The 26497-nt window shown below is 41.3% G+C and overlaps 1 protein-coding gene across 4 annotated transcripts in view; it reads right to left on the bottom strand.

Moving 5' to 3' along the window:
* Positions 1–6268: 6268 nt before the first annotated feature.
* The window catches only part of LOC108574109, a 49260-nt gene continuing 29031 nt past the window's right edge, over positions 6269–26497 (bottom strand). For 2 of the 4 annotated variants that reach the window (XM_017936638.1, XM_017936630.1), the window contains exons 2-12: positions 19301–21846; positions 10921–11015; positions 10247–10376; positions 9926–10029; positions 9239–9416; positions 8533–8776; positions 8267–8441; positions 8069–8195; positions 7825–7998; positions 7641–7723; positions 6269–6556 (exon numbers count right to left, since the gene is read on the bottom strand). In XM_017936638.1, coding sequence (XP_017792127.1) covers positions 6334–6556; positions 7641–7723; positions 7825–7998; positions 8069–8195; positions 8267–8441; positions 8533–8776; positions 9239–9416; positions 9926–10029; positions 10247–10376; positions 10921–11015; positions 19301–21490 — 3723 coding nt within the window. In that variant the 5' untranslated portion in view covers positions 21491–21846 and the 3' untranslated portion in view covers positions 6269–6333. Of the gene's footprint in view, positions 6557–7123; positions 7163–7640; positions 7724–7824; positions 7999–8068; positions 8196–8266; positions 8442–8532; positions 8777–9238; positions 9417–9925; positions 10030–10246; positions 10377–10920; positions 11016–19300; positions 21847–22448; positions 22525–26497 lie in introns of those variants that run through there. The other 2 variants (XM_017936645.1, XM_017936653.1) reach the window with 2 other exon arrangements.

Below are 26497 nucleotides of genomic sequence, written 5' to 3'. Positions count from 1 at the left end.
TTGTTATTTTACAAGGAGCACTAACTATTCCATAATTGAAGTACGTCAAAATATTCCCTAAACTGTATTTTACTGTTTACATTACTAGTATGTTAAAGCAATTAAAAATTTATTACAAGTATCAATTAAACGTAATAGAAAAGACGAGGATAGTAATAACGAAGAGAGACAAGGAAACGAATAGCAGTAGATAATGATAGCACGATTGTAACGAGTTAAACAAGGACAGAAAATTTGAAATCTGACACCAACGCCATCTTGTGATTGGTGACGAGAACTACGACATTTTAATAGGAACACAGAATATCAACAGAGGTATTAGACAAGGAACGCACTAGTGTGCAGAGACCGTTTCCTATTGGCTGGCGGGCCGCCATATTCCGTCTCCCACGGGCTAATCAAGTCGGTCAGGGAAAAATCATTGAGAACTCAATAATTACGACGATTCTGTGAACTTTTAGAATTGAAGAATGTAGGGTGGACATTCACCAACTTTCACATATAGTTTTTAGTGCACTATACCCCTTCAATAATTAGTTATTAACAATTATATTACGTGATGCCGGGAACGATACACCATGTCGCAGCAGTCCCTTCTGGTTTTTCATTAATTTCGTACCTTTACTCGTAAAATTTATGCACTTTAATACATTTACTGGAAAGCCAGTTATGGTTTTTCATTAATTTCGTACCTTTACTCGTAAAATTTATGCACTTTAATACATTCACTGGAAGGCCAGTTCCTTTAGCTAGTTTCTCCTATAAATTTTAATGCTCTTCACCCTTTCAATAATTAGTTATTAAGAATTATAGTACGTGTTGTCGGCAAAGTTAGTACGGAATACCGTACATTCTTCTCGTTTTCCATTAATTTTGCAGCTTTTCCTAAATAATTTATACACTTTTATACATGCGTTCGAAAAGTTATTCCTTTAGCTACTTTCTTGTATAGATTTTAATGCTCTAGTCCCTTGCAATAATAAGTTATTAATAATTATAGTACGTGATATCGGAACGATACCGCATAACTTTACGGTTGCTCAATAATTTCATAGCTTTATACTAAATTCTCGTGCAACTAACTATACGCATCTAAAAGGCAATTCCTTTGTCTACATTCCCATATAATTTTTATTAATATAATCAGTTTAGTTTAGGAGTTATTAAATATTATAAGGGAGTATTCCCTATATATCGTACGTGAGTATAGACAACTGTTATAAACAATTGCTAATATCTAATAAACCACTCCAGTTAGGGTTACAAAACTAATTGCAGAATATAAAGAAAAGTCCATTCTAGATTCTGCATGCTTGAAAGTGCATAATTAATCATGTGTTTCCATTGAAATAACGAAAATGTGTTACGATTGAATGCCATGGGTGTAACACTCTCCCAAAGAATGTCTAATAACTCTTAAACTAGACGAAATATATTAATAAAAATTATATGAGAAAGTAGCTAAAAGAGTTGCCTTTCAGATGCGTATAGTTAGTTGCACGAGACTTTAGTAGAAAGCTACGAAATTATTGAAAAACCGTCAAAGTACTTGACGGAATACGGTATCGTCCCGACATCACGCACTAAAATTATTAATAACTTATTATTGAAAGGGTCTAGAGCATTAAAATTTATACGAGAAAGTTTCTAAAGGTCCAAACTACATTCTTCAATTCTAAAAGTTTACGGAATCATCGTAATTATTGAGTTATTAATGATTTTTCACCGATCGGCTTGACTTAGAGCCTGATTGGCCGAGCTCGGTGGCCCGCCAGCCAATAGGAAGCGTTCTCTCTCTGTCCTTGTCGCACACTAGTGCTTTCCTTGTCTAATACCTCTGTTTATATTCTGTTTTCCTATTAAAAAATCGTAGTTCGCGTCACTAAACGCGAGATGGTACTGGTTTCAGATTTCAAATTTTCTGTCCTTGTCTATCCATATATCTTTCCTTGTCTAACACCTGGCACTATTGCTATCCTTCTTTATCCCTATTTCTTTCCTTGTCTAACTCATTTCTCTAGTGCTATCCTTGTCTACCTGTATTCTTTTCCTTGTCTTACTCACTTATCTGGTGCTATCCTTGTCTACCCCTATTTCTTTCCTTGTCTAACTCGTTTTTATATTGCTAAATTCCTCAGCGAGTTATTCTTCGTAGTGAGCACAATTAAATACAGTGAATTGTGTGGGTAGAACTGTTCATTATTTTTTGACAGCAGTCTACTAATAAACAATTACGTTACTTTTTTATTTGTAATTTCATAGTTACGTTTAATTTCAAAACCACTGCTAATATTGTAATCTTATTCTATTTAAGCTAAATCATTAACGTTAAATGCGACATAAAAATGGTAAGGGTATTCTCGGCCCCCATTTCGTGGACACAAAGTTTCATAAGGTGTTAGGTTTATCCTGTATCTCGTCTTTGATGTTATTTTTGGCGTGTCAAGATAAATTACTTTAATGATATTATAGTTTTTTTACTATACTTATTACTGATAAGAATTATTCACCAACTGGTGGTACTCTGTGTTATCGATAAAATAGATATGCTTCTTTATCGAATTAATAAAAGAATAAATACCTACCTGAAAACATAGGTCGAATAATGGCGGAGTTTTGGGGAAAAGGCGGGAAAAAGGTGACAGAATTCTTTACACGCAATAGTTCTTTTACCATTCATTTTTATTAACTTGCAAAATTACCTTAGTTGTCTACTCATGCACAGATAAAATATATAAATAAAAATGTAGGTAAATGGTGAACGTGAGTCTATTTTACCGAGACTGTTTAAGCACGCGTGTGCGAATCCGAACCACAAGTACGATTTTCCCCCACGAAGAAAAATAATCGTTTATTTTTTCCTTAGAGAAAGACACGAAATCGTGGGCGATGACGCTCGATTCAAGAAATCGCGTAACAAATCGCTAGAACAGTGATAAACCTATCATAGAATAATGAATAAATATAACAATTGAAAACATGGCCAAATGCAATGACGAATAATAATAACCAGACGTTCTTCTTCGTCCTATTAATTTTTCTTTTCCCTCGCGTGTCTCAACTTCCGTTCAATGGAAACTCGATGGCGCGCTGCTACTTTTGTCACGATGAAACTTACGAAGAGAGATGTGCACATATATATACATATATATGGTAAAAAAAAAAAAATCATAACGAGCTATATAAAAGATACAACTGTAAGTGTTAATAGTTACATCTTTGGACAGTCAACAAAAGCGATCACTCGCGAAAAAACGGTTCTCTGAATGCGGAAACGCAATAGAGAAATTAAATAACTGCGCAGTAAACGTTAACCTCTTATTTGGAGATTCATACTGGATCCCGAACTTTCACGACATCTTTGAAAATTCTCCGTAATCTCCTATTTCGTTGAAAAGAAGGTTTCCTCCTTTTCTTTTTGTGTCATTCGTAAAACATTTACGGTAGTTTACAGTCCGCCAAATAAAAGGTCAGGTACCCTTGAAGAAACGTTACGACGAAATTCACGAATTCGATTCTGCAAGGTTTTCCCCTATCGAACACCTACGTATCTTTTCTTTTCTTTTCTCTCTGTTTTCTTGTCAACCGTGAAAATTTATTGACGTAAAGGAGTGTGTGTTTTGGTCAGCAATGATATCGATACTTGGTAAACACGAGTTCTCAATAAACGATTTAAAAAACGGTTCTTAAAGCAGCCGGATCACGTTATCAACCGAACAGGGACGTAACAGCAACAAGAATAACACTGTCGTATTTCACAAGTATCGATCGAAATACCGTCTTCAACGTAAATATTTAATTCTGGAACAGTTGTCAATTTAATTATTTTATGGTGCAATTAAACTTTTTTATTTAATTTTTCAATAGTTTTTGATATGTTTCTATCGTCTGAATACTTCTTACGAGTTATTTTAAAGAGAAAAATATAATTCTTGAGATGGAGTTTTCCTCAAGAACCAGGATTCGAACCTATGACCTTTCGATTATGAACCTAACACTATTAATCGAGCCATCGAAGATATTAACGAAGCGTGATTTTCTCCGTGATATTATTATGGGTTAGGTTATCTGTAACGTGATCCAGGACTAAATATCCTTTACGACAACCAATTTTTCACACATATCATTCACGTTGCTCGCAATTCAGCCCCGTTAACTAACAAATAACACGAAACAGATCTAAAATTAACTCGCCATCTCACGTGGTCATCGTTATGCGAATTATAGCACACATTTCGACTAGAGTAATATCATATATGTATACGCGGTTAAAATTAAATCTTGTAGACGAAATTAATGTATATATACATATCCAGCAGTCTTTGCGGCTCAAGCGAATCCTAATTAATTCGATTGTACCCTGGTACTCTTCGAGCTACGCATACAATCAGAAATAATCATATATATATTCGTAGAATTATAAGTTTAATGGAGCAACAATACGTAGAATTCACGCAGAAATAAAATCTGACGAGCAATAATCATTTTAACAAGTAACAATCAAATGTAAAGATAACAGGGTACAACGTTCTCGTTCTCAAAAGTCGCAAAAATCATTAATTAAGTCGAGCCGCGTTTTTTAAGTGCCCTTCGCTGCGGCAGTGGACACATTCTCTTTCCTTTTCTTTTTTCTTTCAACGAAACTTCGGCACGCACTCGAACGTTCATCTCATGGTGCTATCTCGACGAAAAAGGAATCTAAAAATCGAATCTCCGTGGCGTCCACCATCGGGGACCATTCCATGCTCTAATAAACCACAATGATTCCTTATAACAACCAGTTAAAAAGTACATAAAATCTCTGTCACCTTATCGAAGTAAGTAAAATTAAAAAAAAAAAAAGAAGAAAATAAAGAGAGCAGAAGAAAAAGATGAAGATGAAGAAAAATAGAACAATCGATATTCAGAATGCATCGTTTCGTGGAGAACACTATGAAGCAACTTTAACTTAAGATTAAGAAAAGCTTAGTACGTCCACTCAACGTCCAATAGTTTAGACGGGGGATTCCACCAAGGAACGTTTCCCCCCCTTCATTGAATCTCGAAACAAACGAACGTCACTTATGGTCGAGGATGTTGTATTCATCTACAGCAGGACCAGTGTTCAGTTATCTGTTTCTTCGTCTCCCTTCTACTGTCGCGCTGAAGAGAAACGCTTCTCATCTTTGGCTTGTTTTTTCACACCTCCAGACTCGTGGAAAAGAAACAGCAATCGTAGACTGCGGTCTGTAACTTTCGAACAAAGAGTACGCACCCGTTTTTTCTTGTTCCTTTTTTTTTTCTTAAGAATATTACACGGGTCGTTAAACAAACAATTAGCTTACTGTCACGATCACATCTCGATCTCCTCGAAACGTCCCCTGTATATTTCGCTGAGCACTATGGCTTGCAAGACGTTTTATACAGGGCGCATAACACCTATTTACTCGCGAATCCAACGATGAATGAGTCTTTCGACACACAATTTCCATTTGTTGCAGCCTCGAACTGTGAATTCTCCTCTTCAGAGAGAAACTAGAATACAATTTCGTTCAAGGAATTTCATATTTTACGCTTAACTTAAAAGTAACTTCCTTTGAATTTGTAAAAAATAAAAAGAAAGAAGTGTAATTCGTTGAATTTTTCCCCAAGGTTTCTAGAACTACTGTCGGTGGTCGAGTTTCTTACTAAACGGCTGCAGCAATTGAAAGACCCGCATTTTTCAAGTGACACACTCTCCCTCACGCTCTCTCTCTCTCTCTCTCTCTCTCTCTCGCTCGCTCGCTCGCTCGCGTTAAGTAAAAATAAGGGTCCGTGATTTGCTGTCTATTTACAACGTGAAGTACACAGTATGTATATCGTAGAAGAGGTTGAACAATGACGCTTGCTTATCACACACCGTCGTGCCGTGGCCTGATTCCTCCTACTATTCATAGTTACGGATCGATTCGGCGATGCTTCTCCGTCTCAAAGAGGACTGCTTCACACTTCTACCCCTTTAAATGATTAAAAATTGTCTAACTTTTTAAAAAACCTTCGGTTTCGTCTTGTGGAAACGTTTCTAGGGTTGTTTAAATATTCTTCGATAAGGGTAGATCGTTTTGAATTAATTGTCGCGAGCCTTTGTACTTCAGAGAGGCGATTTAATTAGCATCACCGAATAAATTCATATCCAATCGATTATTCAATTGTTCTGCCATGGTACACGGCTGTTCACGAAGAGATTACACGACACTCCTACTATATGGAAAAGAACTACGCGTTTAGACTACTGAATCACCCCCATAAGAAGGCAATTTTCTTTCTTTTCTTGCTTCTTCCTTCTTGCTGATGTACAGTTTTCCCTCTGCCTGGTCAATTGTCGCTCTCAGCGTAATCGTCGCTGTCACCGCTGTCGTAGTATTGATTTCTGGACTGTTGAAGAGAATCCGCTTGATCCATAGATTGTAGATCATCTGGATTATCCTGATCCCACGATTGGGCTTGGATGTCCGTGTTGTGAAGCATGTCCACCGATTCACCGTCCATAATCTCCAGGTTTTGGGAAAACACGTCCTCCGACATGGAATCAATCGACCTGAGAATGATAGAATGTTTTCGTTTCAGATAAATCTCGAAGAAAGAGGTGTTTGAACTTTTGTTGGACTATAAGTGACTGAACTAAAGCACTCTACGGTATAATATAAAATATCAGAGAGTTAATTAGTCGATTAAGAACGACGAATAAGTCTTTAGTAACAAGCGACAAAATAAACAGTACCTAGAAAGCAAACAATTACGAGAGAATTGTGCAATTAATTTGAAATTCCAATATTTCGATTTCACTCGTGGCTCACGAACGTGTAACGAGAATATTCATGTGTTGTTTCTTTTTCACATTTCGAAAACAAATTCGCTGCCTTCTTTTTTCACGGCGTTAATTAACAAGTCTCTCTTTATGAAGATTCATTTGATAATGAATAATTCAAAGTAAGTGAACAAAATAAACGAAGAAAAGTAAAAAAAAAAAAGAAAAAAAAAGAAAAGAAAGGAACAAGCGGTTAGCCGATTCTCTAGTCAATGCAAATTATGCATACACGGGCGTCTCGTGCATCACTATACCATGCATTTCTGGTTTTCTTTCTTTTGTCTTTGTTTTACTTACTGAGCTGCAGATGATGGTTACATTTCATCATCACACAGCCTGCAACAAACGCAATAAGATCGCACCATTGTCATTACGGTCACAGTACAAGGTGGTGAATTTTGTTAGGTCCCGCCAGCGGGAGGGGCATACTGTCTATCTAACGACAACGCATGCCAGAACTCGAAATAGAGCTACGAGTATCGTTTCGTAGCTCGTTATGGTAAGCAAGAACTTTCTATGCCAGCAACTTAATCGGTTCATCTATCTTTTCTTCTTATCGTACAACGTTCAAACACTTTTTAACATATTTTCTACCAGACGAAATATGTCTTTTCACGTCATTCTTATTAAAATACTGTTGCAATATTTTTCAGTACTACAGAATAATTTTATACCGAGATTAAACGAGGTCTCTAAACTTTTTCATACTTTGTTTTCTTATTTACCACAGTTTAACAAGTGGTACGTTTATACGTGACTTATAGTTGCATAGATGAACCGTGTGCAACGCAAGTCGCCAGAAATCGATACTTACTTCTGTTCGTTCTGTTCGTTACCACTTTCCTCGGTGACCAACAATTCGTACTCCTCGGCCGCGAATCGATCCCAATCCGACAGCTGTTTCAAAGAAAACAAAAGATACGTGATAACAGATATCAACGAGATAATACTCTTATAATAATTTCATTCACGTCAGATTAATTCTGACAAGTTGGTACCTCGTGGCCATCGGAGTCATGCTCCCTGGCAGACGCGAAAGGATCCCTTTGCTCGTGATCCAGGTACTTCTCGAGGTTGAAGAAGGTGTCGAAGAAGATAGAAGTCATCTTACATTTCTTCAGGTCGCTAAGAGAGATTTTTCCTGGTGTCGCTGGTTTGATCATGTCCAACATCTGTTCAGAATCATAGAGAAAATTGTTGAAACTCGTAGAATGATTCGTAAACGAGTTCCGAAAAATGTACCTGACAAAGGCAATCCTTGAACGGTAACGTTTCCAGCCCAATAGCTTCCATACGATGTAACTGTTCCTCGTAAAAGTACTCCAACTCGTACATCGACAAGTATCCATCACCATCCAGGTCCATGCACCTATCCATCATCCCACATGAAACATCCATCATCCATGGAATAATACATGACTCGATAATTGTACAATATACCTGAACCAATACTCTATAGCAGTTGGATGGTTCTTATCTTCCTCGCTCAACAAGAACCACACAAATTCAGTGTAACTCATTTTATCTTGAGGCTGTTGGACGCCGTTTCCGCTCTTAACTCCGCCTCTGGTCACTGCACCGCTGAATATTCTCGCGATCATGCGCTTAGACAGAGCTGGAATACACGGTAGAATTGAGGAATGGGAGAAAAAAATAGGAATTTCTTTTTGTCAAGGTAACGAATAAAGAAGAAGATTGATGTTCACCATGGTCATTGTGCTTAGTGAGGTCTGTCTTGTCGATGAACAGGTCGTGATCTCTATCCAGCTCCCAGAATTTACAATAAATTACGTAGAAGTGCTCGTAGCTGAAATAAGCTGTTACTTGATTGATGTCTTCCTCGTTTTCGAGAATCGCGATCACCGACAGTAAATTGCTCCGTCTCAGCTCCGCCACGGAGATTCTTCCGCTCCAGCTTCTATTCACGCAGTAGAATATCCTCGCGATCACCTGCAGTATAAAAAGAAGTCCCATTGAAATTTCGAATCAGCGACAATTCGACTGTTCCGTATTTAACAAAGTTTTCCAATTTTTGCACACTTTTCTACAGTGTCAACGTCAATATTGAGTGTACAAATTTCACAGATTGCCGTGTAAATATGCCCAAGAAGCTGGTTACTTTCAGAGAGAGAGAGAAAGAGAGAACAAAGGAAAAAGATCGCAGCGTTAAATGGAGGACGGTGAATGGAACGGAGGCAACATAATGTCGGCTCGTTAAGATGATTTTCCAATGACCAGGAGCGCTTGATAATTGCTCGAGGCGAGCATCAACGGTCTTTGAATAATTCAACACGATCCACGGTTGCGTAAACCAGCGGACCATCCTCCGTGGAATCGTTTCTTTCTCGCTGCTCCCTTCTTTACACACGAGAGAGAAATACCCCGGCAAATATTTATCACGCGAATACGTACCGTGTGTACGTAGCGTGAATGGAACTCAGTAGCCTCTTTGAGGAAAGTTAAACCGGGGTGGGTCTCGACCACATCTTGCACCAACGGGATCAAATCCTCCGGCAGTATATTGTTCCTCTGGCCCCGGGTTGTGATTCTGATAAACTTGCTGGCCGCGTCGTGGTGGCTGTTCGATATCCTGCGAATTATTCGACACTGGTGAATTTTTCGCGAAAACGTCGGTAAATTTGGAAAAATGTGAAAAGTTTCGAATCCGCTGGATGTTACAACTTTTATTTAATTAACGCGGTAAATATTAATCACCAGTAGTGTACGTTTAGTGCAAAAAATTTCATTCTCGTTGAAAGTTTGAATAGAATTTTGATTTGAAAATTTCTACTTTTCGTGACAATTTTCGTCGCGAGAGTGTGGTTTCCCGGTACCGAGAGAAGATAATTAAGATAATTGATCAATTTTTCTGGAGGATTAAAGGAAGTGTATTTAAGTAACATACGGAAATGAAAATTTTCAGAATTTCCGTATCTCCTTCGAATGCACGTTTTTCTATTTCTTATATTAAACGCACAGTGGTTGGAAAGTTTGTCTTCCGACAATGTCCCAGAGGGAGGAAATAATCGCCGTGTATTTTTAGCCTTTTATACATCATAAGGGATCGGATTTTATTTTTGGAAAGGATGTGTTGCTTACTCTTTCCAGAAGTCAAGGAACGCGTTCATCTCGACGTAGCCGGTCTGGTCCCCGCCAGCAGCGAGGAAAAGCGGCACCTTCCAATAGAGCGGCAAGTCGCATGCCTGCAAGACAAATCATAGCCTTTGTATGCAGCTGTTCCAAGCTATACAGACCGAGTTACGGCTTTCCCACGTGAAATAGCGGCCCACGTGAGGGAACACGCGAATGGTCAAGATCAAATCGGAGCGTAGAAGGAAGAAACCAACGGAGAATTATTCATGGAATCAACGACATGCTCTGTCCCATTCGGTATTTCTTTCTTTTCCTTCGTGTTTTTACCTTTGTGATCGTGTGGAATTGGGACCTGGACGCACGATGATCGGGCAAACTCTGAAAAGCAGCGGTGATCCTCGCGATGGTCGCTTCTACTTGCGATAAGGGCAATGGTTTCCCTCCTGGGAAGTAGAATCTGCGAATATTTCGGTGAAATTTTTTATTCGAGGTGGTTTTGTAATTGGTGGATATTAGGGTGTCGTGGAAAGGCAGCTCTGGTACCTCGAAAATATCTGAATTATCCTTAAAAATTTGGGGACGTTATCTTTGAAATTTCTGTGAAATTATTTTCGACATTTTTAGGAAAACTCTCCTTGGAAATTTTGTCAAGTTATCTTTGAAATTTTTGAGAAATTATCTTTCGAATTTAGGTGACGTTGGCCTTGAAATTTTAATGGAATTACCTCTGAAATTTCTGAGAAATTATCTTTCAAATTTCGGTGACATTGGCCTTAAAATCGTTATGGAATTATCTTTGAAATTTAAAAAAATGATCATTAAAATTATTATGAAATTATCTTTGACTAACGTCATAACAGTTTTTGGAATACTTCCGATTCGCTTAATTCCACTGTGCAAAATCTCTGCCGCGTTTGCTCCATTTTGGTACTACTAACTACAGTAGAAATTTTCACTTGGTACGAGGGTTACCTTTACACGCGTTCTGAATGAACATTTACCGTGGTATGTGAACGTTTCTGTTCGCCTTCACGTGCCTCTGAAGTGTTGTATGCGGCGGCAGGCTCTTCTGCTGCGTCTTGTCTTTCGCGTATGTCTAGAAGCAACAAGCATCGTTCTTGCAGCGAGACTGATTGGGATCGCGAAAAATGGCAAAATCGCAGCCCACGTTTCTCTATTTCTCTCTCTCTCTCTCTGCGCACACGATCATTCCTCAATCCTACACAATATGGCTGCGATTTTCCCACCGGTAGCAACAATATCATCCACAAAATGATCTATACTCCCAAAGATAATAAAGAAAAACATTCCTCCTTTATTATCTTACATAAAATACTTTATTACAAACAAAAGACGAACTTCCAATTCCTCCGAGACGTTCTCCGATCGATTCACCTTCTCAAAAATCCCGAAGCATCGATGCAACAGTACGATCCATAAAACGATCAACGCTCGTAAAGAAACGACGTTCTCCAAATCAAAAGTTTATCTCCTCCATTTGTTTTTCTCTCGTCGCGTTGCATAAGATACTTCGCTACGAGCAAAGGAAACACGGTGAGGCAACTTCCGGTTCCTCCGAGGCGTTCTCCAGCCTGTTAAAAAGCGCGAAGTATCGATGCAACCGGTATTCTCGGTAAAGAAACAGCGTTCTCCGCTGAAAATTTCATTTCTTCCCATTTGTTGTTCCTCTGCGAGTTTACGTAAGAGGCGAGGTGAGACGCACGCTGGCACACTTCCGGTTCCTCGTAGATCGCGATTCGCCAGTTCGAAGGCGACCAAGGACGCGACATCCTGTTACGCGACGCCAAGGATCCGAAGAATGCAAAGAGGACGGGCGACGTTGTTAATGCATCTCGCCGCGCCTTGTCCATGTCACTATAGTTACATCATAAGCCGCCTCCTATGCAGGCCCGCTGGTGTTGGCTGCATCACGGTCACGGAACCGAAGGATCTTTCCACGTGCTGCTTGTTTACCATTCTAACTTGCTCCTTTTTGCCCCCACCGATGGTCCTTACGACGATGATTTTTATCGAGGACACTTTGTCGGGGAGAATCTTCCGCGACGTTGTTTTGGAGTTTAGCGATTTTGATTGCGATCAATTTTCGAGTTGTATAGCGTGATATGGGAATGTTCGTTGTATTTTGTGTTTTTTAAAGAATATTTTGGAATATTCGAATTTTCGTGGTCGCGCAGGTTTTTCATTTATAAGGGTGAAGGGTAGTTTTTGCAGAAAAGAGGAATTGTAACTAATTTGGAACAATTTGAAAGAATGTCGATTATTTCATTTGGAACAATTTGAAAGAATGTCGATTATTTCATTTGGAACAATTTGAAAGAATGTCGATTATTTCATTTGGAACAATTTGAAAGAATGTCGATTATTTCATTTGGAACAATTTGAAAGAATGTCGATTATTTCATTTGGAACAATTTGAAAGAATGTCGATTATTTCATTTGGAACAATTTGAAAGAATGTCGATTATTTCATTTGGAACAATTTGAAAGAATGTCGATTATTTCATTTGGAACAATTTGAAAGAATGTCGATTATTTCATTTGGAACAATTTGAAAGAATGTTGATTATTTCCTTTGTAAAATTTCAGAGAATGTCAATTGTTTTCTTTGTAAAATTCGGAAGAATGTCAATTATTTCCTTTGTCAAATTCGAGAGAATGTCAATTCTTTCCTTTGTCAAATTCGAGAGAGTATCACTTATTCTTTTACAAAATTCGAGAGAATGTCAATTGTTTCCTTTGTAAAATTCGAGAATGTCAATTCTTTCCTGCGTAAAATTCGAGAGAGTGTCGATTATTTCCTCTGTAAAATTCGAGAGAGTGTCAATTATTCCTTTGTCAAATTCGAGAGAGTGTCAATTATTTCCTCTGTAAAATTCGAGAGAGTGTCAATTATTTCCTTTGTCAAATTTCAGAGAATGTCAATTATTTCCTTTGTCAAATTCGAGAGAATGTCAATTATTTCCTTTGTCAAATTCGAGAGAATGTCAATTCTTTCCTTTGTCAAATTCGAGAGAGTGTCACTTATTCCTTTATAAAATTCGAGAGAGTGTCGATTCTTTCTTCTACGAAAAGGGTAGTTTTCGCAGAAAAGAGGAACTGTAACTAATTCAGCGGGACACAACGAGACACGAGAACGTCAATTATTTCCACTGTAAAATTCCAGAGAACGTGAATCATTTCTTACGCAAAAAATTTGAAAGAATATCGATCATTTTGACAAAGGGGTAGTTTTCGAAGAAGAGAGAAAGATAGTTTCCTACAGCTACGCGAGAATTTACTACGAAATAATTCGGCAAGCGTGTAGGAGAATTCGTGAAGATTCGAGTACGACATTAACGACCAGAAATAGCAACAAGGCTAACGGCAGCGGCGGCAATAATAGACAGGTGAAAAAATACTGCGAGCAATAAAAATAGCGATAGAGCTCCTTCGGTGGAATCCGTTTAAGGAAGATCAATAATGTACGCCGTTCCATTGGGCGAAAATAAGGCAACGTCCGCTCGAGTGACCGAGTGGATAACTGTTAGAGGCTCTGGATCGGATAGATCGTCCGGATAAAACGGATCAACCGATTATCCATTTCTTCGATTAATCGTTACAATTGTACAATTACATATGCAAAACCAAGTGCAATTACCTTTTCAGCGAACAAACGAATTACAGTGTCCAGGTACGCAAAGTGTACGCAGAAAAATAATGCTCTACTAATTAAACTGGCTTCGAACAGGATACACCTTCATTTGATAATAATGTATTGCAAATTTCTCACGATAGTTACGAAAGCCTCAATTTGAACCGTTTAAACGTTTACAAAATTTAGAACTGTATTCTGCATTTGATATCAGTTCCAGGTACAGCATTCCATATTTTAACGCTTTGCTGACAGAGGACTATGTGCTATATAGAAGTACTGATTGCTTCAGTCACTACTTTGGTTTTTTTTTCAAACTAACCCTCTCCTGTCGAGACCCCGTTTTTGGGACGTAAAGCCCGATACGGACTTCCGGTTAGTTAATACATAAATATATACATAAATTTCTGACAACTTTTCTTACCGATTTACCTTTATCGCACATTTTCCTAATGAACGTTATAGAATATTCCATTCTAAATAGAATGGAAGAAAAGAAAAAAGGTCTCCGCCTCCACAGAGGGCTAAATTATACGAAAATTGCATTTTTCTCAAAAATACGATCACACGAACTATTTTTATTGCTTAAAAATATGAGTTTATCGGTTGCGTTCATAGTGCTTTATAAACGCACATACGTGTCCTATCCTCCTCGGAGGGTTAATTAACTGAATTTTGTAGAAAATTTTCCTTCATAAACGGTCTCGAGAAGGCATTGAAAAGCTGAACGAGAAGTGTGTAATAGAAAAAGGAGGAATGCGGGATATATCAAGGTGGTAATAGCAGCGTTCACCGGGATAACGGTGTAATTTACCTATCGATCAGAATGAAGACGGTTCACCGTTTCGAAATTCCGGAACGGATCGGGTGCATGTTGCGTGACATTGGTATAGATTAGGCGAAACGGTTGGTGCAATTATTGCGGCCTCAGTTTGGCACGGTCCGCCGCGTGACACACGGGATACCGTCAATCAGCCTTCCCCAATTGACATTGCGAATTTCGGACTGCGCCTCTCGATCGGGAGCCCTCCAACGTTCTGCCAATCTCGTATCGCCAAGGACCCCACGCCATTCTAACGTTTTCGATACTAAATACTTGACCTTTAAACGTTCGATCGGAATTAGTATTTTCGTTCGATTTCAATTTCTGCCCACTTTCGTCCACCTATCGGCTCCGTAAACATATTTCAGATTAATTGGAGCAGAGTGGAAGCGGAGAGAGGTCGAAAGGGAACAGCGTTACCGTGCGGCACTCGATTCAATCAGATGTTCCTTGGGAGGAAAGTTGGAGGAGACGGCTTCGTAATTCGTTGATTGGATTCATCAGGAACGACGGTGCGCGCGCCCGGGGAACAGTTTCAAAGTCAGATTTCATGCTTAATTGGATCCTCGGAGATTTGAAGTTGAATTGAAAAGATTTCGAGGTGAATGTAATCGCTTCAATTCGCGACTGAACGGTTCGATAGGATTTTAGACGGCTGAATTTCAGTTGGAACGCTTGAATTTCAATTCTGAGCGGTCGAGTTTGAATACCAATTCGAATTTTAACATTTGAATTTGAATTTAAGCATTTCAATTTCAATTTGAACATTTCAATTGCAATTTGAACCTGAATTTAAACATTTCAATGTGAACTTGAATTTAAACATTTCAATTTGAATTTGAACATGAATTTAAGCATTTCAATTTGAATTTGAACATTTGAATTGAAATTTAAATATCTGAACTTGAATTTAAACATTTCAATTTGAATTTGAACATGAATTTAAGCATTTCAATTTGAATTGGAACATTTGAATGTGAATTTGAACATTTGAATTGAAATTTAAATATTTGAACTTGAATTTAAGCATTTCAATTTGAACTTGGACGTTGGAAATTGAATATACACGTTCGAACGTGAATTTAAACATTCGCATTCCCGTTCGACATAAAAACTTTGAATACGGCACGAGATTGAAACGTTCGAATTGAAAGCAGACGCAGTACATTTAAGTTTAAACAGGAACTGTTGAACCAATAAACACCAATCTCGACTCGAACTTGAATTCGAATTGAAATTCGTACATAAACCTGTGAAAGTGCACCTCGTTGAAAAAAAAAAACGCTGCTGCGCGAACCGTGGTGCCCGTGTACAATTAGCCACATTCAATTCAAACAACATTTTCTTCCTGGTCTGGATTATTCCAACGGAGCGTTACTTTCCCGCCCCGGCGAAGTCGCTTTTCAGCCATAAGAGGCGATAGAGTCCGCGCTCCACGCCACCAAGGCGACAGTCGACGGCCTTTTAAAATCTAGCACGATATCCAATATGGAACGGCCACAATGAGTCAGTCAGTCGCGGCAGATACTCCGCCGGAGAACGATTTCTCGCCGTTAACCCCAAGGGCGGCACGAAACTTTTTCCTATTTTCCTTTCGCGCGTTCTGCCACCGATCTCACGCTGCGCTCCCGTGTCTTCTCGTTTTCCCATATGGGGCAATACCGTCACCGTCGTCCTTTCGAATAGGAATTTTAATTACCCGATACCTGGAACCTTGCCTGACCGCGCGTGATCGCCTTAAGCCGTTTTATCGCTGAATCAATCATTCTCTGTACAATTTTAACGACACTGCTTCTACCATTCAGCTTCGCGGCTTACAATTACCATAACGGTACCAATATTCGATCTTTCGTTACTTCGCCTACTCATTTCCAATTCATTCCTTCGAATAGATTTTCTTACCGAAATGTGAGTATTTAAATTTCTAATTTTTCTATGGGGAAGTTCGTTTTTACAGTGATTGGATTTTTTTGTTGAAATTTTTACTCGCTAATTTTATACATTTTCTTTCGCTTCTTTTGCACGCTAAATTCCAGACATTTCGCCTCTGGTACATTCTCGATTAATCCACTTGGTCAGCATGACCAATAGTCTGAAATGACGAAGCGAAATATGGACCACCCTGGTGTATAAACAATAACAATGTAACCTCAAAAGGTGGAGGTATTATTTAACGGAGAGAATGACGATAACGCACGGGAGAGCGGACCGTTTCCACTTATGGCCATGGTGGTCCTCGCGAGCGCTTTATTCCTCTGCTCTCGAGGTCGAATAACATTAATCGTAACGAAAACCGAGCAGTGAGTCAGCGTTGACCAAAGCAACGAGAGACACACAAACGTTCCTCCCTGTCGATTAAATTAATCGAGATACTCCTTCTCATCGTCGAGATACTGCATCTTTTTTTCACTCCAGTACCCTTTTCTTCCTTTCTTCTCTTCTGTTACGACTCGGCTTCAAATGACTAATAATCGCTAAAACTCGACGACGAAAACACGTTACCATATGCAACAACTCTTTTCGGTCCCAAGGATAAAAAAATAATGGAACGTCAGTGAGAGGCAACAAACATACATCGACTTCTGGCTACCTCGAACAACTTCCACGTTATTAGTCTCTTCACTTTTCTTCCTTTCTTTCTTTCTCTCTCTCTCTCGGAGAAGTTTCCACGTTTTCCATTGGCTTTTCCTCTACGTGCAAAGCTGAAGATGCAAGCAGAGAGAGAGAGAGCTGAGGCAGTAGCAATCGATGCAGCAGCAGCCTCTGCACTCGTTGCATCCATAAATATCCTCAAGCTTCTCTCGCCAGCTTCTCTCCACGCACCCTGGAATCCTTGGAATCTTCGTTTCCATTGTTATCTCACGTTTGCTACCACTTCTCGCGATTTCCTCTGACGAGGATTAATTAATCTTTCACGACCGTGTCGCGAGTCAAAGCTGGCCTCCTCCTTTGACCCAGAATTTCCCCCCGAAAAAACGAAGGAGAATTCAATACTGAATAAGAGTGGAGCACGCCGTTTTTCCTGCCTAACGAGGGGATTAATTAACGTTTCGCCGGAATCTCCAGAAAGGGAAGAAACCGGAGAAACAAAATTACGGAAAAATTCGAGCGGTAAATTTGATAAAGAGAATCGATCAAAGTGAAATGTAGAAGGCGGTAAATTGCAAAAACCTCTATTTCACTCCGATACACTTCCACGAAAGCGTAGCAAACAAAGAAGAAGAAAACATACCGAGGAAGAGAAAAGACGTTGAGAAAATATGCAAAGAAGTTGGAGACAAGATTGCACGACGAAAATTCTAACGGCGAAGACGGTGGAAGTTATTTCTCGAGGCAAACTCGAGGCAGGCCCGATCTCGTGGCACAATGGGAACGCAATAACCGTCTAATAACAATGGCGAAGCCAAGCCCTCGAGCCTCGTGCATTGTTCGAGCGTTGAGCAACGCGGTTTTAGAATCGTGGCTTATCACTGCTGTGTGTAGCTATCGCGGTTAACGCGATCTTCGGCTACCTGAAGAGGATTTCTCGATTAAGATCACGCGCTTCCGTGTTACGTTTACCTTCCTATTATGCGCTAGTAGATCGGGCTTGCGGGAAGAAGCGAAGGAAGAAAGAGGAAACGAAAAACGGTGTCGATGGGGAGATTGTCGAGAACGATTATAGCCTCGGTGGATGCACTAAGGACGAATATATCCATGTTCGACTAGGAAAAGCTAGCGCGATAACGGTTTCTGGCAGGAGTACCGTGCCAGGTATATTCCTTCGCATTTTGGCCGTGATCCAGGAGCCACTTCGTGGCTCGCGTCAACGTTTCTTTCTTAATCGTTCGATCGCTAGGCCTGTGTTTCTCTTATTGTTGCTTTGATTGCACGCCTCCTGCGATGGAATGTGTCCTTCTTTTTCAGCATTCGCCTCGAAGAAGTAGGTTTACCAAATTGAAAATTGTAACGTTGTTTGAAGAAGGTGACTGTGGTCAGATGTTTAAATACCGTTCGTTGCGATTACAGGTAACACTCGAATTTTTTCGCATTAAATTTCGTTATTTCTTTCATTTCTACCCGAATTCGACATTGCCAGATTTGGACTTTCTTTAGAGAAAGATACGAATTAAACAATTCTGTAAGGTCCGCAAGATTTCGCACGTTTCACGTGAAACTTCTCGAGATGTTTCCTGTTAATTTGTTACTTACAGCTATTCCGAGATATGTACCACATGTTCCTACCCTTTCTTCTACCATCGAGCAACGTTTCCTTTAACAACACACGAATTTCGATAGGCGGGGGTTACCTGTGACGTGGTACCAGGTTCCAAAGGGTAGGATGAAAGGAACCCGGATGATCCCGGCGACAAAGAAGAGAAGAAGACGAGGAAGAGCATCGACGAAGGCTCGAAGAGAAAGGCATGCAGATACGACCTCTACGCGAAGAGATCTTGAACTCGTTTCGAGACAAAAGTACAGGAGTCGACCGGTCGAACATCCTCCCCGGGAAGGAGGAATTTGGACGGCGACCAAAACGCCCGATATAAGCCACCCAGAGTGGCGAGGAACACGCGAGAGAAGACACGTCTTCCCGATCATCGCCACGGCGAGACCGTCTCATCCGGCCGAATTAGACCCGCTTCCAGGAAAACGTGCCTCGCCTTGCATGATTTTCTTTGTGCACCCACGTTCGTTGCACACGATCCCCTCAATTTCCCTCACAATCTTCCCGATAATTCACTGCCCGTGTCTCTCTAAATCGATTCTCGAATATCAATCTCCAATTCTGACCACACTTTTCCAACAATTTTTCTAGATGAAAACTTCAAACTCGTTCCAAGTGCCGTGTGTCGCTTGGAATTTTCCCCGGCAAGAAAAAATCAATCGAACCACGAAACAAGTAATCCACTAGCACCAGATTTACCTGGGCCTTGTTCTGCACCTCGTGTCCAGTCCTCCAGGTGTTAATCGCCGGTTGTCGCGGTCCTCTCTTGTCGAGCAGCAACTCGCTAGGGCACTTCTCGAAGATCAGAACCCTCTCGGCAACGGATCCTCTGGTTAAAAACGGTCTGATAGGATTATTCCCTGTACCAGTCGCAGCTGCAGCTCTAATATGTTGCTTCTGTTGCGTGGTTAACTCGGGATGCGGCACTTGTTCGATCCTAGGCCTAGGTGAATTGATCCTAGGTCCCCATCTAGATGTAACAGGGTCTTTCTCCTCTTTAGCACTCTCTTTGTCCTTTCGTATCTCCGTCTCGAACTTGGACCTAGTCGTAGACACCAACTGCTCCGTAGAACTAAAAGTATTGTTCGTTCTCTGTTCCTCGAGCCTTTGTTGAGTAGGGGGATTCTGCTGAGCAGCTCTGTATCGAACTTTCGCGTAATCCACCACAGACATGCTAGACAGATCGTCCTTACTCAGGGATTTCGCGTCTGACGCTGCACCAACGTTGCTACCAGGCGTCGTCGACGTCACATTGTTCACCATAGCGACGGAAGTCGGGACCAGACCGCCGCCATGATGATTATGACCAATGATTATCGGCTTAACCGGCTCCACCTTCGGTTTCTCCCTTTTGATCGCCGGTTTCTGACGAGTCAGAGGCACAGTTCTCTCCGTTGGCTCCTCTGTGATCACCGAGCCTGTCTTCAAAGCGTTTATCAGTCTTTCTTCCTCGCGAGCGACTTCGTCTAAGTAGGCGCTCGAATTTGAACCACCGCTGTTCCTCTTCTCTTCTTTGTTCACCAGCGATTTCACTTCCTGAATTAGAGCAGCCTTCGTAGAAGCCTCCGTCACTCTCTTACTGTCGTTCAATTTATTCTTCAACGGCCACGTAGTCAATCCGGAATTCATCGATGATTCCTCGAGGCTGGAAGCTGTCGGAGAGGTGATCACAGTGCTCGTTGGCCTCTTCTGTTGCACCACGATCTTCGACGGAGTGATGTCTGCTGGAAACGTGGTCTCGATCGTCTCCAGGAACACCTCTCTGTGATGAGCACCTGGAGTCTTCGTCGACACCTGAGGCTTCACTATCTGAGAAGGTTTATTAGCGAAAGGAGAAGTTGGAGACAATAGAACGTTCCCTGGTTTCGTCTTAGCTTGGCTACCGACGCTGCTGCTCTTCAACGGAGACGTCTGTGCCTGTTGCTGTTGTTGCTGTTGCTGTTGCGTCGAGTTCCTCTCGAACTTCTGCAGCGCGAACTGTATCGACGAAGGTAGAGTCTTCGACGGAGACCTCTGCCTGGCGGCTAATCTAGCCTTATCTTCCACCACAAAATTGTTCACCAATTTCTCCAAGTTGCCATTGTCTAAATTCGGCGTTTGAGTCAAGATATCCACCGCTGTGGTGGGCGCGTCGCCTGTAGGGCTGTTCTTCTCGTTGTTATTAGAAGTGTTTGATGGCGAGGTCGGTGTAAGAGCGCTTCCAAACTTGTCGGCAGCGGTCGCATTGCTGTGACAATTCAAGATCTCCGTTGGCGCTAGACCACGGCTCTTCCAGGTCTGATAGATCGCCTCCGCGTGGTCGCTGATCTGTTTCGCGATTGCAGCTATGTCTTCGTCCCCTGACGTGGACGTGTCCGTCGGGAACTTTCGGCGCAGATCGTGCTTCGCTGTGGCTGCCATGTCCTGCTGTGTCTGCTGTCGCAACTGCGGATGATGCTCGAGCAGAAAACTCGCCGCGCGTCTACTCAACTCGCTCGAGTGATCCAACACGAGTTCAGCCAGTCCCGGATCGTTCTCCAGCGGTACCACGTTCACCGGAATGGCGTAACCGAAATGGATCGCCTGGCAGTCGACTTGATCCAGGCTGGATCGTGACTCGTTCACGAGACAAGCGTTCAGATCTGGACAATGGACAGCTCGGCTTGGACGAGGATCGACGGTCACAGGGACGAAGAGGTCGCGTCGGGTCGCGCAGACCCTCCGCTCGATCGTCTCGATTTCAATCGCCAGCCGATGGCTAGCAACACCGCCAGACGACGCCGTTTCCGTTCTTAAGATCGATGACGACGAAGATGAAGATGAAGATGTTGCTACTGCTGTTGCGGACGACGACGAGGACGACGAGGATGAGGTGGTTTCAGTGATCACAGAGCCTGTTGACGCTGGCATATCTCAGGCCAGCTGGCCCAGGAATCTCGTTCTCCACGGCCACGACGGAAGTCGAGCCACTGACCAAGCGATCCTTGCTCCCTCTGCTTGTCCCCCCATCTTTCGCTGTGTTTTTCTTCTTCTTCTTGGTATTAGATTGTTCTTTGGTTGATTTGTCTGTATCCTTTTCTTCTTCTTGTCTTTTTCTCTTGTTTCTTCGCGGAGGTTAGAAGGTGAGGTTTTTGGTTGTATAGCGTGGGTTAATTATAGATCAAGCATGTCCACTGTCATCAGTTGTGATGGCATTTGATTCTTGATGGTCACGCGCGCGGCTACATCCTCGCGTTCTTTCGCGCGCGTAGCAGGGCCAGAGCGATCTGAAAGAAGATAAATATAAATTAGTATTTATCTGTGAGGTGACGGAGTATTTTTGGACGTGATGATCGAGAGGGTCGCGAGATTTATAAATCTCGCGTCTTTGTCCGCGACCGCGGTGCACGCAATTAAACACGATGCACTTTAGCATCTGCGTCTACGCTTGGTTCTCCGGTTCGTTTTGTTTTCTGATAAGAGTGACAGTAGAAATAACGATTATCTAACGACAATATTGAACTACTATCTGAGTCGCGAGTTTGGTAAGCCTGAAGCTTATAAATCGAAGCCGAGGCTCGACTTTATTGCCAGACGAATCTTTCGGAGGTATTAACCCTTTGAGGACGAGAACTTTTTTACGGGTACTTAACGCGTTTCGTTCTCTTTTAGTATTTTAAGAAATTTTCTTCCATAACGCTATTGTTACAACTAGCGCAGGACTCTTTAGCAATTCTTTACAAATCCTTTTCACAATAAATTCGCAGCGACTCGTGGAAATTTGATTTGACTGCAATCGTCCTTAAAGGTTTCGTTCGATCGTTAACTTTTTACGATTTCTATGTATTAAAGTAAAATTAAATTTAGAGTTAAAGTTAATCTTCCTTACTGATATAACTGTTTTCGTCGCACCTTCGCCAGAATCTGTACCACGAGTCAGGCTCGTGTTCGATGCGAGGAACGAACTCCAGGATCTGTGAAAAATCGTGAGAAACGTCGACCTGTAATTTCCACGGAAACTCATAGGAAGAAAAGTATCTGAAATCGACAAGAATAACAAGAACTGTCCGATACTCTTTGTTCAAAGCGAGAACGCGACAAGGTATCGGTACTTTCACCCCGCATTGCTACGCGTATGCAAATGCGTGCGTACGGGCCGTGACCAGGAGTGCGTGCACGGCTTCGATTGTGCTCGAATCGCTGGAAGCCGCGCACGTTTCACGTTCCTCACGTTTTCCCTCTTTCTCTCTCACTCCCCTTCTATCCATCAAAGAAATTTGTATTCCTCGAGCGAAACTTTCTTTGTCTCCAATCCGTAGACCGTAAGCGTTTGGCAACTTCGTCGACGATGATTCTTCCAAGATTTCTACCATATTCCAACAGTGTCTCCTTACGTTGGAAACTCCGCGAGAATACACACTCGCTTCTTCTAATTTTCTATACTTTTACTTCAAATCCTCCTCTCCTTTTCTACAGCCTGTGTTCAATTCTCTTACTTTCAATCCTCTCCTTTTACCACTACTTTCCCAACGTGCACACATACACAGATTTTCAATCTCCTTACTCCGGGCTCGTTTAGATTGCAATATAGATTAGATCTACCTGTTTGATAACGTCATATATACGAAGAGATAAGTGTTTGTGTGCAGCAACCAGCAGCACGGTGATAGCGAAAGATTGCCAGGTTCGTTTCTACACCGTTATGTAAATCATCGTCGTAATAATCAGTTGCTTTTTTTAGACCATTTTAAATATGGCGTATCTGGCGCGTCCGTCCCTCTTTCGTTCGCTTGTTTATATGCCAAGCGAAATTAACGGACCGGTCGCCGTTTCTGTCAGAAGTTTCTGATCTACGACAACCGCTCCTCGATCTTCAACTTCGTCGTAACGCGTCGCCGAGAGTTACGTGGTGTACGGCTAGGCGAGTTTAGAAGAGCATCTCGAGGCTTTTCGAGGATCCTTGATGTCAGTGCTCGCTGAAATATTCGTCGTATATTTTTAGACGTCGAACACTTTACACGACTTTTCCTTTCTTCTTTTTCCCGCCGTGGGAATCTAGGCTCGTTTTCATATCGCGCAACTCCCCCTTTCGTCGCTGAATTTTCAATATCACCGAATACACACGATCGTGACACGACAAACGCATAAATTCTCTACAGGGAATACGACGTAACCTTCGAACCGAATATTTTTACACATCAGATTGTCTAATGCGTTTCGAAAGCAACACGCTGGTGTGAGCATACGTTCTCTAACGCGCGGCGTGGCGTGGCTTCCATGAGCAGAGCGGCTCAATAAAAATAAAGTATATTTCCCTCGACCTGGTTTCCAACTTGCTGCCCACCGTGTTTCGCGAACGTGAATCAACAACCTGTGTACAACAGCCTTGCTATTCTGTACGATCTATGAATCACTTCGACTGACTGATAACGGGCAACACCTACTCGATCCATTTTATCACTTTTCTAACACCGTTCGAAACGAGTGGTGTTCGTAGAAAAGATAGCCTCTTTAACCCTTTCGATTAGACGAGGATGAGAATCCCAGAGGACCGGAGCTTTTTGCGTGTAACAGAACAGATGTTGCCGGTGATATTGTTGCAATATTTCCAACGTTCTGTTGATAAAACACCGACACTCGGACTGATTAGCCAGAGTGACTCGTGCGACAACGATGAACAACGGTAAGTCAGCCGAGTGACGTGAGCTAAAAAATCACATGGAAAGTGAAAACACAGGTGAAAGAAGCAGAGAAAAGTCTACGGTAGAAAAATAAATAATGCAAATAACAATATATCGATCTTATCATCAACACACTCGAGTGAATTGAGAAATAGAGAAAATAAGAATATATCAATTTTATGGTCGTACCTGATACAACGTAACGTTCGTACACACCCGTGTAAATAAATAAATATTTTCGTATAATTGTTACCTGCTCCAACAGCATCTCCGCCAAATGAGCCAATTTTTCCGGAAGTGACAAAAAGGTAGCACTAACTTTGCCGAATAATGTGAAACGATGGCTTGCAGCACCACCCTTAGAGGATCGTTTTATAATTCGTTTAACAGAGCCGATAGCAGTGTAATAGCCAGCCTTCAGATGCACGCCGCCACAGAATTTCCAATTCGATATTCAACGTGAGGAAGAGAGAAGGAGAGAGAGAGAGAGAGAGAGAGATAGTGGGCCGATAACGGAGTTTAGTTTACCCAACGAATTTCACGTGGAACGTCGAACTCGCGTGTTCCTGGAACGGATCCAGGTGAGGATCGGATAATCGACGGACAGCTGAACGCTTTTCTTGTCCGACGATTATCGATAGAGAAGTGATAAGGCCGCGCGCATCGAGTGTATCAGTAATGAGCGGAGTGTTTGTCACGTAGCGGCGCTTGTTTCTACGCGTAGCGTTCTCCCGCGTCGCATAACTCGGTCACGTTTGCGGTTTGCATCGTTAGAATACGATACGGCCCACTAAAAATAGCGACCGAGCCAATATCAATACGCCGTAAACGGTGTCAATCCTGTGATCGGAACCACCGGCTACACGCAAACCCATGTTTCCGCGTGTACGCGATAATTCTTGCCTTTTTCGTTGCTTCTCCGATCTATTTTACAACGTGCATTAGAGAAACAGTGCTGGTTCGATCGTATTTTTCGTCGCGTGAAAGTGGATCGAGGATAGTAGGAGATGGAGAAACACTCGGACGAAGGAGATTGTAATTCGACAAATATAGCTTTTAACGTAATTTTGGAAACAGAGGAGCCCTTGGAGAATTTGGGATAAAGGACATTTTTTAGCGAATATGGTAAGATAAATGTTTGGAATATGTTTCGAACGAAGGAGATTTTAAAAATATATTTTTTAACGTAATTCTGGAGTGTAGCGAATATGGTAGGAAATGGGCGAGTCCTTGGAGTATTTGGGATAAAGGAAATTATATTTTTCAACTCGAATTGTAGCGAATATGGCAAGATAAATCCTTGGAATATGTTTCGAACGAAGGAGATTTTAAAAATATATTTTTTAACGTAATTCTGGAGTGTAGCGAATATGGTAGGAAATGGACGAGTCCTTGGAGTATTTGGGATGAAGGAAATTATATATTTTAACACGAAGTGTAGCGAATACGGTAAGAAATTAGATAAATCCTTGGAATATGTTAACGAAATTATTTTTGTACATCTATTGCATACGATTCTTTCTCGGTTCAAGCTTGGAAAACCATGGACTTCTCGATATTTACGAATACAGCGTGCAAGGTGCGCCATGTTAGAACCAGTAAACCTTTGGATTATGTTAATATCGATTAACATGTATAATAGGAATTCACTTGAGTACGTGATTATCATGCTACTTTTTCCTTCTCCTTCCTCTTTTGGAAAATCCTGGTTAAACGAGGTTTATTTTGTAACTGTTGCAATATAGAGCGTATAAGATGTGTTAAGAGCACGTTGGATAAGCCTTCGTGGTATGTTAATTGTTCATTAACATGAACAATATGAAATCGTACGCGTAATAATCTTGCCGCTTTCTTCCTCTATTCGGACAGAGTTAAGATCCAACATAATATTTTCCCTTCGGCGCTCTACTCTTCCAAAGAGTTTCTCGATGTTTTAACACTGAGCAACGCGCAAGATTTCGTGGAAATCGGCCCTGTTTCAGAGAATCTTAATTAAAACCGCGATCTCGTACAAGTTGAAGATCGTCGTGTGCATCGATGCACTTCGCGTAAACCTCTTAATTTGCTTATCATCGAGGAAAGTGGGGCAGACACCGTGATGGAAAGAATACCGATCCTCCGTGTCGAGCATCGCGATGGAAATTAGCTCGAGACAGTTTCACAATCCGAGGTTGGGAAGGGTGTCGTTATAAATAGTTTCTTAATGCAAAGAGCAAAGGGGGGAACGAAGAAAATCCATTTCAAGGATGAGCGTGTG

This window comes from Habropoda laboriosa, unplaced genomic scaffold, assembly GCF_001263275.1.
Source record: "Habropoda laboriosa isolate 0110345459 unplaced genomic scaffold, ASM126327v1 scaffold20, whole genome shotgun sequence".
Classification (NCBI taxonomy): Eukaryota; Metazoa; Arthropoda; class Insecta; order Hymenoptera; family Apidae; genus Habropoda; species Habropoda laboriosa.
This window is presented reverse-complemented; position numbering and strand designations above follow the sequence as displayed.